Genomic DNA, 12,562 nt, shown 5'->3' with positions numbered 1-12,562 from the left:
GAACTCACCACTCACTAGGGAGCTCAAACTAAAACAGTGAAGGCACCCTGTACACCCGCCAAGCCATTACAAGGCAGCACTGACACTCAAGTGTGGGTTCGGCCCCCACCCCGGGCGGGGGGTGGGGGTGGGGGGGGCGGCGCGGTGCAGAGCAACGGCTCTGTTAGCCAGACCAGCTGCCCTTGAACTCCTGAGCTCACTGTACAATCATACATTTTTATTCCGTAGAAATGAGAAGCCATGTCTGTTGTTTTTCGCCTTGAAAAACCTGGAAGTCCACAAAAAGTTCATGGATTGGGGGATTCCCAGTGACACACCTGGAGAGGAGCACTACTCAGCAAGAGAAAGCCAATCCAGAGTGTGTGGTAAAGCAGCCATCTTAAAGGATGGTTCCACCTATGTGACAGACACTCTGGGGTGCAGAGTACAGGAGTAGTTAAGAGGAGAGACTTCCCAGTCCGAAGACTCGGCAATGTATAGGATTATGGGAATGTTCTAAATACCTGTAGTCACACCTGTCAAGAAGCACAGATCTGCCGGGCGGTGGTGGTGCACGCCTTTAGTCCCAGCACTTAGGAGGCAAGAGGATCATCATATAAGCTCAGGAGTTCAAGGGCAGGTGGTCTGGCTGGTGGGTGGACACCAGAACCCACACCCGCTACTGTCACCAGATACTGATCAAACATTGACTCTGTACTCCCAGTCAAAAGCCAAGGTCCCTGTGAGTCCTTCGACCCTTCCCCCTCCCTACCAACACAGAAGGGGGCAACATCTGCAGCAGTATCAACCCTGCAGGATACATTCCCAGAGCCGTGTCTGTCTTGTTCTTAGCTAGGCCCAGCACAGCTTGTGGCTGGGTTGGTTTCCATTTCCAGTTTATGGTCAGACTGCCCAGAGATGGATCCTTCGAGAGCCACATGCATGCTAGGGCCTCAGGTTTCCCATGGACTCCTCTTGCCCAACGACCTAGGCATCCCTGTAAGCTGAAGCTTCCACCCCTAGGGGCACTAGACTTCATCCTGGCCATCGTCCTGTCACCCAGCCAGCACCCTACTAATCCTGAGTCTCCTAGCTCAGCTTGGCCTCCACTCTACTTCAGAAGGCCTTTGGTAATGTAGTAATGATCTTGGGGGACAGCCAGCATAGGGAAGGACCATCTTACTAGTCTCACAAAATCTAAGATGGGGAAGAGGCCAAGACCCTACCTGCAAGAGCAAATGACCAATAATCGCCAGCAGTGGCACCCAGTATGCACAAGAAGCCAAAATAGCTCAGGAAGGCCACATGCAACCCCATTACCATACTCTGACAGCTTCAGGAGATGAGCCAGCAGATCGTCTTGGATTCTACTGACCTACCAATGGCCTTGTGGTTCATTTTCCAAGTGGGTGTGAGGTGCACTGAGAACATGCCTACTACAGCTGGAACCCACACCTTGCCTCTGATCCTGGTTCTTCGGGGTACCACACGCTACTCCTGCACACAGAAGACTTACCTGTGAACCCTCAAACTGCAGCAGCAACCAGTTGTGGACCCTAAATAAGAACCTTAAAGTCCCCTAGGTTTTAGGAACACACCCTGACTCCCAAGGCCTGACAGCCCCTTGGGGGGGTGTGTGTGAAGTGGCACTGCATGGGGTGGAGCACAGGTGCATGTGTGCACATGCGTGCACGCGCGCACACACACAGACTTTAGGCCACCAGGGCCCTGTGGGCACAGCAGGGGCTGAGAACAGGACACTGGCTAACAGGCTCTCTAGGCGGCTGTAAGTAGATCAGATCTGCTCAGGACCACATCTGGCATTATCTTATATGCTAATGTCCAGCGCCAGAGTTTTCCCAGGTTCCCTCCCATAAAGCCATCCCAGTAGCCCTCCTCCACACATCAGCTGATATGGGGTCCACAAAGACTTTGCCCACTACCATTAAGGAAGCTGCACTGCGCCACTTACTGTGGGCATCCTGGGGAACTGTGTCATGTAAGGGCCCAGGGACCAGAGACAACTTTAGGCCAGGAAGCAAGGAAAGATGCTCTCTGTAATCTTAAATTTCCTGAGAACACAGGTATGAAGCAGAGTGCATGCTGGGACAGAACAGGGATTAGGAGCAACTGGCCCAAGCAGGACCAAGTTTGGTGTTTGGCCAGGACCACCCAACTGTTCAACAATGCCAACCTGGGACAGAGGGGCTATGCCTGAGACAAAACGCACCCTAATATCCCTTATGCCATGTTCAAGTGAATTCTGCTTCACAAGTCACCAGCACCCTGCTCAGTGGGACAATTGTGGGGGTCCCTGTATAGAGAGAAGCATTGTGTTCTGGGATTTAGCCATGAGAGCTGCTTCTCTGGAGCATTTACTTCTGTTTTAGTTGTTGCTAATACGGGAGTTTAATGCTAAAATGTTCCTTCTCAAAATAATTCAGAAAGCCAACAGCAGGCACACAGCCCACCTCTGGCCCCACAAGGGGGCAGGCTAGCCATGCTCAGTAGGCTAAACAGGTTGGGGAGGCCTCTGCCCTGCACCCCTCCAGCACAAACGCTAGCTCAGTGGCCTGAGAGGCTGAAGGTCCCATGCTACTCCACAGACAGGCTACAGCCTTGGGCCTGGCCTGCTTCTACAACTGCTACAGATGCAGGCTTAAGGGAACAAAGTCAAAACCTGTGGGGTTTTCCTTACAAGTGCTGTGGCAAAGGGCTGGGCAGAACCCAGAAGCCTCCACAGGGCTCCTCAAATCAGCACAGACACTAGCACACTGCACACGGTATAGGCTCACAATATAGGTATTCCCTCTCAACCCTGGAATTTTCAACCATGGAAATACTTAGCCAAAAAGTTTCAAGTGGCTAGGCTGTGATAGTGCATGCCTTTAATACCAGCACTCCAACCTGCTTCCTGCTGATTTGACCCCTGCTTCCTGACTCTAGGCAAATAGATCTATGAGTTCTGGGCCATCCTGGTCTACAGAGTGAGCTCCAGGACAGTCAGCTACAGAGAAATCCTGTCTCAAAACACCAAAATAAAGACTGGAGAGATAGCTCAGTGGTTAAGAGCATTGACTGCCCTTCCAGATGTCCTGAGTTCAATTCCTAGCAACCACATGGTGGCTCACAACCATCTGTAATAGGATCTGATGCCCTCTTCTAGTGTGTCTGAAGACAGCTACAGGTGTACTTATATACATTAAATAAATAATTCTAAAAAGAAAAAAAACCTACTGAAGCAGAAAACAAAAGTGTCTAATACCAGGATTAAATACAAATGATGATGTAAATGAAAACCCAAGGTAGGATACCAAGAGGTGGGCATAGGAAACACCACACGAGTCAGGGCAGGGGCAGCTGTGATGTGGCTGCAGCATGCAGGCTGTTGCTTCCTAGAATGTTCCACAAACACAAAGCCACTCAAAAGAGGTTAACTTCTTGCAATGAGAAGAAAAAAACTACTGCACAGGGAATGGCCACAGCCCTTCAATTAAAGACATAAAGCTCCCACGTAGAAGCAGCTGTAAGGAGGGGAGACTCAGAGCCACTTCTGCTCCTCTGTTCAAAATGCCACCTAATTTTATAACAGATACACAGGTAAGAGACACAGGTGTCCTAGGATGTCCTCAGCCTTCATCCCACTCTCAAACCCTCACCTAACCACCTGCCCCCACTCTCGGGGGCTGGCAGAAACCCTGAATATTCAGCAAGCCCACGTCTTAAAACCAGTCCATATTTCCTCCCTAGCTGACCTCTTGGCCCAAGTGTTCTGCTGGCTCCTGCAACTCCCTCTCCCATACTTTCACCCAGCCCACCCTGACTAATCTTCCAGAGAATACAGGACACCCAAACATTGTGTTGCCAATCACAATCTTGCATGTCCACATGCCTTCATAGTTGGGACACACTTACACTAGGGCATGGCAGTTTCTCTGAAATTTAAACCTGACTGGGCATCCTGTACTTTTCTCTGCTACATGTGCCAAGAAGTGGGTGAGGCGGGGGTAGAGATATCCCAACCTAGGTTACCAGCCACTACTCAGAACAGATTTCCCAGGGGGCCAAAGCCCAGACAACAGATTGAACCAAGGCCTGCTCAGAAAGCCAGTTTGTCCTCTCTCATCTGGGGGCCTGAGAATCTGGCAAGCAGTGACTGGGGCAGGAAGCCAACAGTCAACACCCAGAGCACCATTGCAAGGCCCTGCTGGGAACTACCAAGATGGCACTACAGTTCCCTATCCAAAAAGTCCTATAAGGGTTGGCCCAGCTGGGCAGTGGTGGCACACACCTTTAATCTCAGCACTTGGGAGGCAGAGGCAGGCGGATTTCTGAGTTCGAGGCCAGCCTGGGCTACAGAGTAAGTTCCAGGACAGCCAGGGCGATCCAAAAAAACCCTGTTTCAAAAAACAAAACAAAACAAAAAAAGGGTTGGCCCTTCACCTGCCATGGATACCCTCTGGGGACTACTACACTGCAATGCACTCTAGGCAACACAACACAGGTGGCACCCCAGACCACACTTGTCAGCCAACATACACATAGGAATACAGACCTATCCTTGATCATTAGCCATATATACTTGCTTGACACACAGGCTCAGGGTCCAGCCACCTACCCTCACAGGACCTCAGACGGGCCAGGACACCAGCTATGCCCTGGAGGAGCAGCCACAGGACACAGGATGAAAACAGGGATGGATCTCTAGCCAAACCGTGGGGAAACAGGTACAAGTGAGCCAGCCTAGGACCTCCTCACCAGCCTGCTAGGGCCCTGGCTATAGCCTTCTGCCAGGCAGGCAGCTGAGGCCCCAGTGCCCTGCAGACCACCTTCCTCACTCTCACCAGCTCCCACTGCCTGAGTCAGATGCAGGAGACCAGACCTCCACTCTTCTGCTATTCATTCATTTCTTCAGCATATGAGATGCCATCATGGGCCAGAAACCATGTGAACTGGGGATGGAGGAGGTGGCTCAGGGGTTGGGGTCATGCGCAGGAGTGGTCATAGGTGTTTCTGGGTGGTCTCCCACTGCAGCACACTCACAGCAGAGCCCAGTTTTTCTAGTTGGGGAGACAGCAACAGAGACTCATCCACATTTAGTTCGTGACCAGAAGGAGGGTCTCCAAGTCCAGAGAGAGGACAGGGTGAGGGACCAGGATAATGGGAGCCTTTCACAGGCAAAGGAGAACCTCTGAAAGGAGGGAACTAGAGGTAGAGCCCCAAGAAGCAGCAGCCACATCAACAGGAACCATAGTGAACAGGTTTTTCCATGCAAAAATGGTTCTTTGGGCATAGTAAGGGGCAGCACCTAGAAGGGGACCATGGGGAGGGGGGGTTGGCCAGGAACAAAGCAGAGCTAGCCTCTGCCCCCCCCCCCAAGGCAGGCCAGTAAGCCAATAGGATCCAGTGCCCTGGCCCACTCCCTCTGGGACTGGTAAGGCTGGAATATCAAGGACCAGCCCCTCCTCACATGGCCTCAACACCTGAGGCTGTGCCTGGTGGTAGGACCCGGCAGAAAGCAAAGGTGTGCAATCAGGGATTCCCTGACAGGGCCTGCTGTGGGTGGATTATCCATCCGCGTGGTGACGGCTGCACCACTGTGCCCAAAGCCACAGAACTGAGCTGGCTGGGTCCCACTGGTGTGAGATGGAAGGCAATGACCTAGGCACTCAGGGGTCGGGGTCATGCACAGGAGTGGTCATGGGTGTTTCTGGGTGGCCTTCCACTCCAGCACACTCTCACAGCAGAGCCCAAGTTTGCTAGTGGGGAAGACAGCAGCAGAGACTCATCTACATTTACGCTGTAACCAGGAGGGTCTCCAAGTCCAGAGAGAGAGCAGAAGGCTATGGGATGAGGTGACTAGAAGGGTTAGCATGGACTGGATGTGTGCAAGGCCATTCCAGAGTATCCTGGTATCTGTCTGTCTGAGTCGGTCGGTCGGTCTCTCTCTCTCTGTCTCTGTCTGTCTCTCTCAAACACACACACACACACACACACACACACACACACACACACACACACACACACACGAACTGGGGAAAGGGCTTCTTCCTAGGGCCCAACAACAGGGGGGCCAACCCCGTGCAGACAGGCCCTCATGGCCCCAGGTCAGTAGGGACCTCTGGCCTTCCAAAGGCTAGTAAAGTGCATCCTTGCTACGCAAGGGTGAGCAGTAAGGCAGAGAAAAGTTTGGGGTGACTCAGACCTGCACTTGGGATGTAGGCCCCCTGCTGTAGCCAACCCTCCCCCCACCCCAGCCCCAGAAAAGGCTAAGGAAAGCCCTCGGCCGGGACGGGCTTGTGGCCCCTGCAACAGGACTCCCGGTACCCGCACACCTAGCGGGCCCTGTACGGCCCCCGAGGAGACCGCTCGCCCCCTAGACCCCCAAACTCCTGCTCGCGGGACGGCAGCCAGAGCTCCAGAGGCACGTGCTCCTGCTCAGGGGCTCCGGCCCGGACCCAGGCCCAGGCCTCGCGCCGCCGAGCCCGCCGGCCACCGGGATGCCCTGGCCGCTCGCCGCTACTCCGCTTGCGTCCCGCGGGCCACCCCCGGCCCCCAACAGGTGGGCACAGCCCCCTCCCAGCGCCGCTCGTCGCCCCGCGCGCGCGCGCCCCGGCACCGGCGGCCCAGGGGCCATTTTGGGCCGGGACGAGCACCGGAGACCAGAACCGAGCCTCGCGGGCGGGGCGCGAGCGCAACGGGGGCGGGACGGGGGGGAGGGGCGCGGGCCGCGCGCGAGGGCGGCGTGGGGGAGGCGCGGAGGCCGCGGCGGGGCCGGGAGGCGCGGGCGGCGGGCCCGCGGCGCATAAAGGCCGTGGCGGGGCCTTACCTCCGACCCTGTACATGTTGGCGGCCATGTCCGGGCCGGCGGCGGGGCCGCGGGGCGCGGGGCGCGGGCGCGGGCGGCCGGCCGGGCGCGGGCCGGGGCGGGGGCGGGCGCGGGGGCGCCGGCGGGCGGTTTAAAGGGACCGCGCTGCTCCGCCGCCGCCGCCGCCGCCGCCTCCGAGGCCGCCGAGGCCGCGCAGGGACGGGAGGGCCGCGGCGCGGGCGGGAGAGGAAGAGGAGGAGCGGCCGCGGGCGGCGGGGAGGGGCCTCGGGCGCCGCCGCCCACCGCGCGGGCCGTTACCCGACCCCGCGCCGCGCCGGCCCGCGTGCCCCTGGCAGAGTGGCCCTTCTGAGCCTTTCTCTCGCCTGGTCCTCGGCATCCCCCGGATCGCCCTCCCACGACCCCTCCCGCCTGGCTCTCAGCATGCCGGGGTGGCCATCCGGAGTCCCACGCTTTCGTGGCCCTGGCATCCCGGGTGGCCCTCCCTCCTGCATCCTCTCCAAAGTGGTCCTCAGCATTCCCGGGTGGCCCCTCCACCTGGCCCTCAGCATTCAGCTACTCATCCCTGGAGGTCCTAAGAAGCCTCCGCTGGAGTGGCCCTTGACATCCCCAGGTGGTCCTCGGGAGGCCCACACCCTGCGTCCCTGGGAAGCACTTCTGCAACCCGTCCAGAATGGCCCTCGACATCACTGATGGCCCTCCTGCGACCCCTCCGGAATGATACTTGGCATCCTCCAGTGGCACTCTCCAGGCCCACGCCTGCCTGGACCTCAGCACCCGTTGGGTGGCCCTTTAACCCTCAGTATTCCTCAGCATCCCTGGAGCCATCCCTCTTGTAAGAGCATCCTCTTACATAGTCTTTCAGCATACCTGAGAGGCTCTCCACAACCCCTCTCAAATGACTCTTGGCATCCTCCAGGCCGCCTCACTAGGCCCATTCTGTCCTGGCCCTCAGCACCCATGAGTGACCCTCCCGAGCCCCATGCCCACCTAGTTCAGTAACCCCATGTGACCTTCAGAGAACACCTCCCTGAGTGACCCTGAGCATACCTGGTTGACCTCACATACCTGTTGAGGTGGGGCCTCCTAGGGCTCCTTGGGAGTTTCTCACAAAGTCCACTTGGGTCCTTCTTCTGTGAGCCCTTCCCTGTACCCCTCATAGGGACTCTTTCCAAATCTTGTAGGGGTCCTCAGTGTGTCCCTCATCTTCCAGCCTTCACAGTCATCCATGAACATAACTTTTTTTTTTTTTTTTGGTTTTTTGAGACAGGGTTTCTCTGTGTAGCCCTGGCTGTCCTGGAACTCACAGACTGGCCTTGAACTCAGAAATCCACCTGCCTCTGCCTCCCAAGTGCTGTGTGTGCCACCACTGCCTGGCTGAACATAACTATCCTTGAATGAGGCGGGCATGTTCCGGAACTGCTAGGCCTCAGTGTACCTCCCTGCTCCATTGGATTTCCCACACACACACACACAAGCCCTAGCTGAAGCTGAGATCACACAGGCCTTCATGGCTGCAGTGTTGAGTTGAGGCCTCTTGAGGAAGGTGCTTCTTTGTAGCATTGAGAAGCATTTGTGACTATGGGCTTGCCTCTATACTTATCTGTAGAGCGTGGAGTGCTTAGACATTACCCCAAGGCCAGAGTACAAAAGGCAGTGTTCCTGATGGGAATCCTGTCCCTACCGCACTTGGGGAAGTGAGGAGGAGCTGATTGGGGGTTCTGGTTAAGTGTGAGCACTGTGGGTTACTTTGACAGTGGAAGTCTATGGCTGCCAAAAGTCGGTGTCTCATTTGAGGCGCGTTCCATGGAACACGAAGTGGAGTGGAGTAAATGGAGCTCAGGAAAGCACTGTGGGCCACTGTGAAATTTAGGCATGTAGTAGTGGTGGTGGTGGGGAGTGTTCAGGGCTGATGCACTGTACATAACTAGGCAAGAAAGCTGCTTGATGCTTGGACCCAAGCTAGGAAGAATCTCAAGGCCTAGGCCACCTCCCTGAGCAACGAGAAGAAACGTCACTCTGGTCTACACAGTGAATTCCAGGACAGCCAGAGCTACATAGATCGAGTCTCAAAACAAAACAAAAAAACTACCAAATAACATGTAGGCAGTGGCCAGGACAGAGGGCACAGACTTGGCATACTCTGTGGCATCTCAGTTTGCTTCCCTCCAGAGGTGACCTCCAGCCCTGGTGGCAGGTCTCAGTCCTCCCTTTCCTTGGGGAGAGATGGCAGTCAAAGCACAGGTGGTCACGGCCAACTTGTAAAGGAGGTTTCTGAGTTCCAGGCAAGCCAACTGAAAGAGTGCTGTGTACCTCAGAAGGCGGCTCAACTCACTGCCTTCCCCTGAACAGGCTAGAGAAGGTAGACTGGCCAGCTTAGGCAAGGCACGTTCAAGATCTCAGAGCCAAAGGGACAAAGAATGAATGAATGCGCTCGGTGGCAGAGCTGCCAGACAGGAGAGCTGCCTGTGCAGTAAAGAATGCTGGCTTAGGAAGTGGCATGGTAACCACAGGAGTAACTCGATAGGAATACCTTTCACAAGGGAGGCACAGGACAGGTAAAGTCCAGCAGAGAAGAAAACAATAGGATTGAAGACTCCATCACAGGACTGCTCTGCCTTCCGGGATTCTAGCAGTGTGGGGACAAGGAGAGATCAGATGCTCAGTGACAAAGCAAAACAAGAGGAAGACTTGGCCCCAGGGGACACCTTATGGGTCACAGCACACCTCAGAGGCAAATTGTTGAACTAGGAAGGGGAGAAAGGCTTTGGGTCATTTCAGGGAGACAAAACTGTCAATGGAACCCATTCAAGTTAATTTCTGAGTACCTCTTTCTCAAGGCAATGTGATGATAAAGAACAGTCAATAATGAGAAAGCACTGCTGTCTCAAGGGAGGTCAGGGAAAGCAGTATAGGAGGGTCCCTGCAGGTGGGCAGAGGTCCGGAGATGGGCACCCTGGGCTGTATCTTGTCTCAGGTTTCTCTGGTGTGTGAGATTTGGGTTTTGCCTCTGGGTAATGTACTGAGGATGGTGCCTACGGCTGCCAACCTACGGCAGCTGGTCCTAGGGGCAGGAAATCAAAAGTATTCAGAGGTAAGCCACAGGAAAATCTTCCTGGAGCCTGTATGAGAGAGGTCAGTGCCACGCACGCTCCAGCGCATCAATGTAAGTAACATAAGTCACCCGAGGGCTGTCTTACGTGCAGTTGACTTTAAGGATTATTGAGTCCACTTTTCAGACAAGGATAAAAAAAGAAAAGGAGCACAGGCTGTGGTGGCAGCTTCCTTTAAATCTCAGCACTGGAAAGCAGAGGTAGGCAGGGGTCTGAGAGTCAGGCTGGTTGACTTAGTGAATTCTGGGACAGCCAGCAAGAGATACAGACACTGAGGCTGTCTTTGTTTGTTTCTCAGAGACAGGATTTCTCTGTGTAGCCCTAGCTGTCCTGGAACTCACTCTGTAGACCAGGCTGGCCTCAAACTCAGAAATCTGCCTGCCTCTGCCTCCCATGTGCTGGGATTTAAGGCGTGCACCACCACTACCTAGCTAGAGGCTGTCTCTTAATCCCATCCTCCCCTAAAAAGGAACATTCCTCCCTCCCTCCATGGTCTCAGATGGGCTGTGGAGTGGAACTGGCCTGAGCCTACCTGATGAGCTGTGTTTTCTGGGGACAGAGAACTGGAGTAGTGGAATCATCCAAGTCTTTGGGACCCAGAGACCATGACTGAGTCCCAGATGTCAGAATTTTACAGTTTGATTTTGGTTTTGCTTTGATCCGACTATACCTGTGTCCTGGTTCTTCCCTGGAATAAGAAAGTATTTATTATAGCAGCCCTCAACAAAGAAGTGTTGGATTTTTAAAGAGAACTTTGACTTTAAAGAGTTGAAATTTTAAAAGATTGTGTGACTTGCCTTAGGGTTTCACTGCTGTGAACAGACACCATGACCAAAAGCAACTCTTAAAAAGAACATTTAATTGGAGCTGGCTTACAGGTTCAGAGATTCAGTCCAGTATCATCAAGGCGGGAACATGGCAGCATCCAGGGCGGCATGGTGCAGGAGGAGCTGAGAGACATCTTCATCTGAAGGCTGCTAGGAGAAGACTGACTTCTGGGCAATTAGGATGAGGGTCTTAAAGCCCACACCCACAGTGACACACCTACTCCAACAGGGCCACACCTTCTAATAGTGCCACTCCCTGTGCTGACCATATGTAAACCATCACAGGACTTTTAAAGATATATGGTGTATCAAATAAATTTGAGGACAAACAAGGAAGGTTATGTTTTGTGTTGTGTTTGTGTGTCAACTTGACAGTGGGTTGATTATGCGGTTTTCTGGGTTTTTGATTTTCAACTTAAACTAGAGTCATCTGGAGACAACCTTCACTGAGGAATTGCTCCATTAGATTGGACAGTGGGCATGTCATTAATGACTGCTGTAGGAGGGGCCAGCCCACCGTGGGCAGGCTACCCTTGGGAGGTGATAGGAGGGGCCAGCCCACCATGGGCGGGGCTATCCTTGGGGGGGTGATAGGAGGGGCCAGCCCACCGTGGGTGGGAGGTGATAGGAGGGGCCAGCCCACTGTGGGCGGGGCTACCCTTGGGGGGGTGATAGGAGGGGCCAGCCCACTGTGGGCGGGGCTACCCTTGGGCGGGTGATACTTGGCTTGTATAAGAAGCAGATGGAGCAAACCATGGAACACAAGCTGGTCAACAGCACCCACCTTGGCTCCTGCCTCCAGGTTCCAACTTTGAGCTCCTACACTGGCTTTTTCTTGATGATAGATTGTAAACTAAAATAAACCCTTTCTTTCCTCCCCCACACTTTTTAACCCAGACAGATTTTCCTATACATAAAGCCCTTAAGAAAACATTTTCTGCCGGGTGGTGGTGGCATACGCCTTTAATCCCAGCATTTGGGAGGCAGAGGCAGGCGGATTTCTGAGTTCGAGGCCAGCCTGGTCTACAGAGTGAGTTCCAGGACAGCCAGGACTACACAGAGAAACCTTGACTCGAAAACACCAAAAAAGAAAAAAGAAAAGAAAAGAAAACATTTTCAGTTACAAGAACAGAGGAAAGTTCTTTAAAAAAAAACTCTAGTGGCCAGGGGTTGGAGAGATGGATCAGCGGTTAAGAGCACTGGCTGTTTCTGCAGAGGACCCAGGTTTAGTTCCCAGCACCACATGGCAGCTTGCAACTGCCTGTAACTCAGTTCTAGCTGAATCATGGCACCAGGCACGAATGTGGTGCATATACTTGTGCATGCAGGCAAAATACCCATACACATAATAAAAATAAATCTTAAAAAAAAAAAAACCTCAAGTGGCTGAAAGTCAATAGAGGAATGACCAAGAGGCTTTAACCTGACACAAAGAATCAAAGGAGACCTGAGAGCCAGAGAAATAGTCCTCCCCACAGAAGAGCACACAACTGGGTATCCAATACCAAATGGTTAGCCCTGAAAACAGAATACAAATAGCTTATATTTAGAAATGTACATGTGCATATACATACATATGTATGCACGTAACAATCAGTGCAAAAAGAGGCCATGAATCTGGAAGAAAGCAAGGTGGGACGTATGGGAGGGTCAGAGGAAGAGCGGGGCAGGAGGAAATCATGCAATTATATCAAAGAAGAAAAAACCTTAACTGGCGAGGTGTGGTGACACACAGCTGTAATCTTAGCACTTAAGGCCAGCCTGGGTTACATGAAACCCCGTGTAAATCAAACAAAAATAAAACTTCAGGGGCCTGG

The 12,562-nt window shown here is 53.7% G+C and overlaps 1 protein-coding gene across 10 annotated transcripts in view; it reads right to left on the bottom strand.

The window, feature by feature from the left end:
• The window catches only part of Mta1 (metastasis associated 1), a 40,178-nt gene extending 33,137 nt beyond the window's left edge, over window positions 1-7,041 (bottom strand). For 6 of the 10 annotated variants that reach the window (XR_004114727.1, XM_031357788.1, XM_031357793.1 and 3 more), the window contains exon 1: window positions 6,809-6,971. Coding sequence is in view for 9 of the 10 variants with exons in the window: in XM_031357788.1 (XP_031213648.1) it covers window positions 6,809-6,836 (28 nt within the window). In the remaining variant the exon portion in view is untranslated. Of the gene's footprint in view, window positions 1-6,808 lie in introns of all 10 variants that reach the window. The other 4 variants (XM_031357787.1, XM_031357789.1, XM_031357790.1 and 1 more) reach the window with 2 other exon arrangements.
• Between the last annotated feature and the right edge of the window lie 5,521 nt (window positions 7,042-12,562).

This window comes from Mastomys coucha, unplaced genomic scaffold, assembly GCF_008632895.1.
Source record: "Mastomys coucha isolate ucsf_1 unplaced genomic scaffold, UCSF_Mcou_1 pScaffold6, whole genome shotgun sequence".
NCBI lineage: Eukaryota > Metazoa > Chordata > Mammalia > Rodentia > Muridae > Mastomys > Mastomys coucha.
This window is presented reverse-complemented; position numbering and strand designations above follow the sequence as displayed.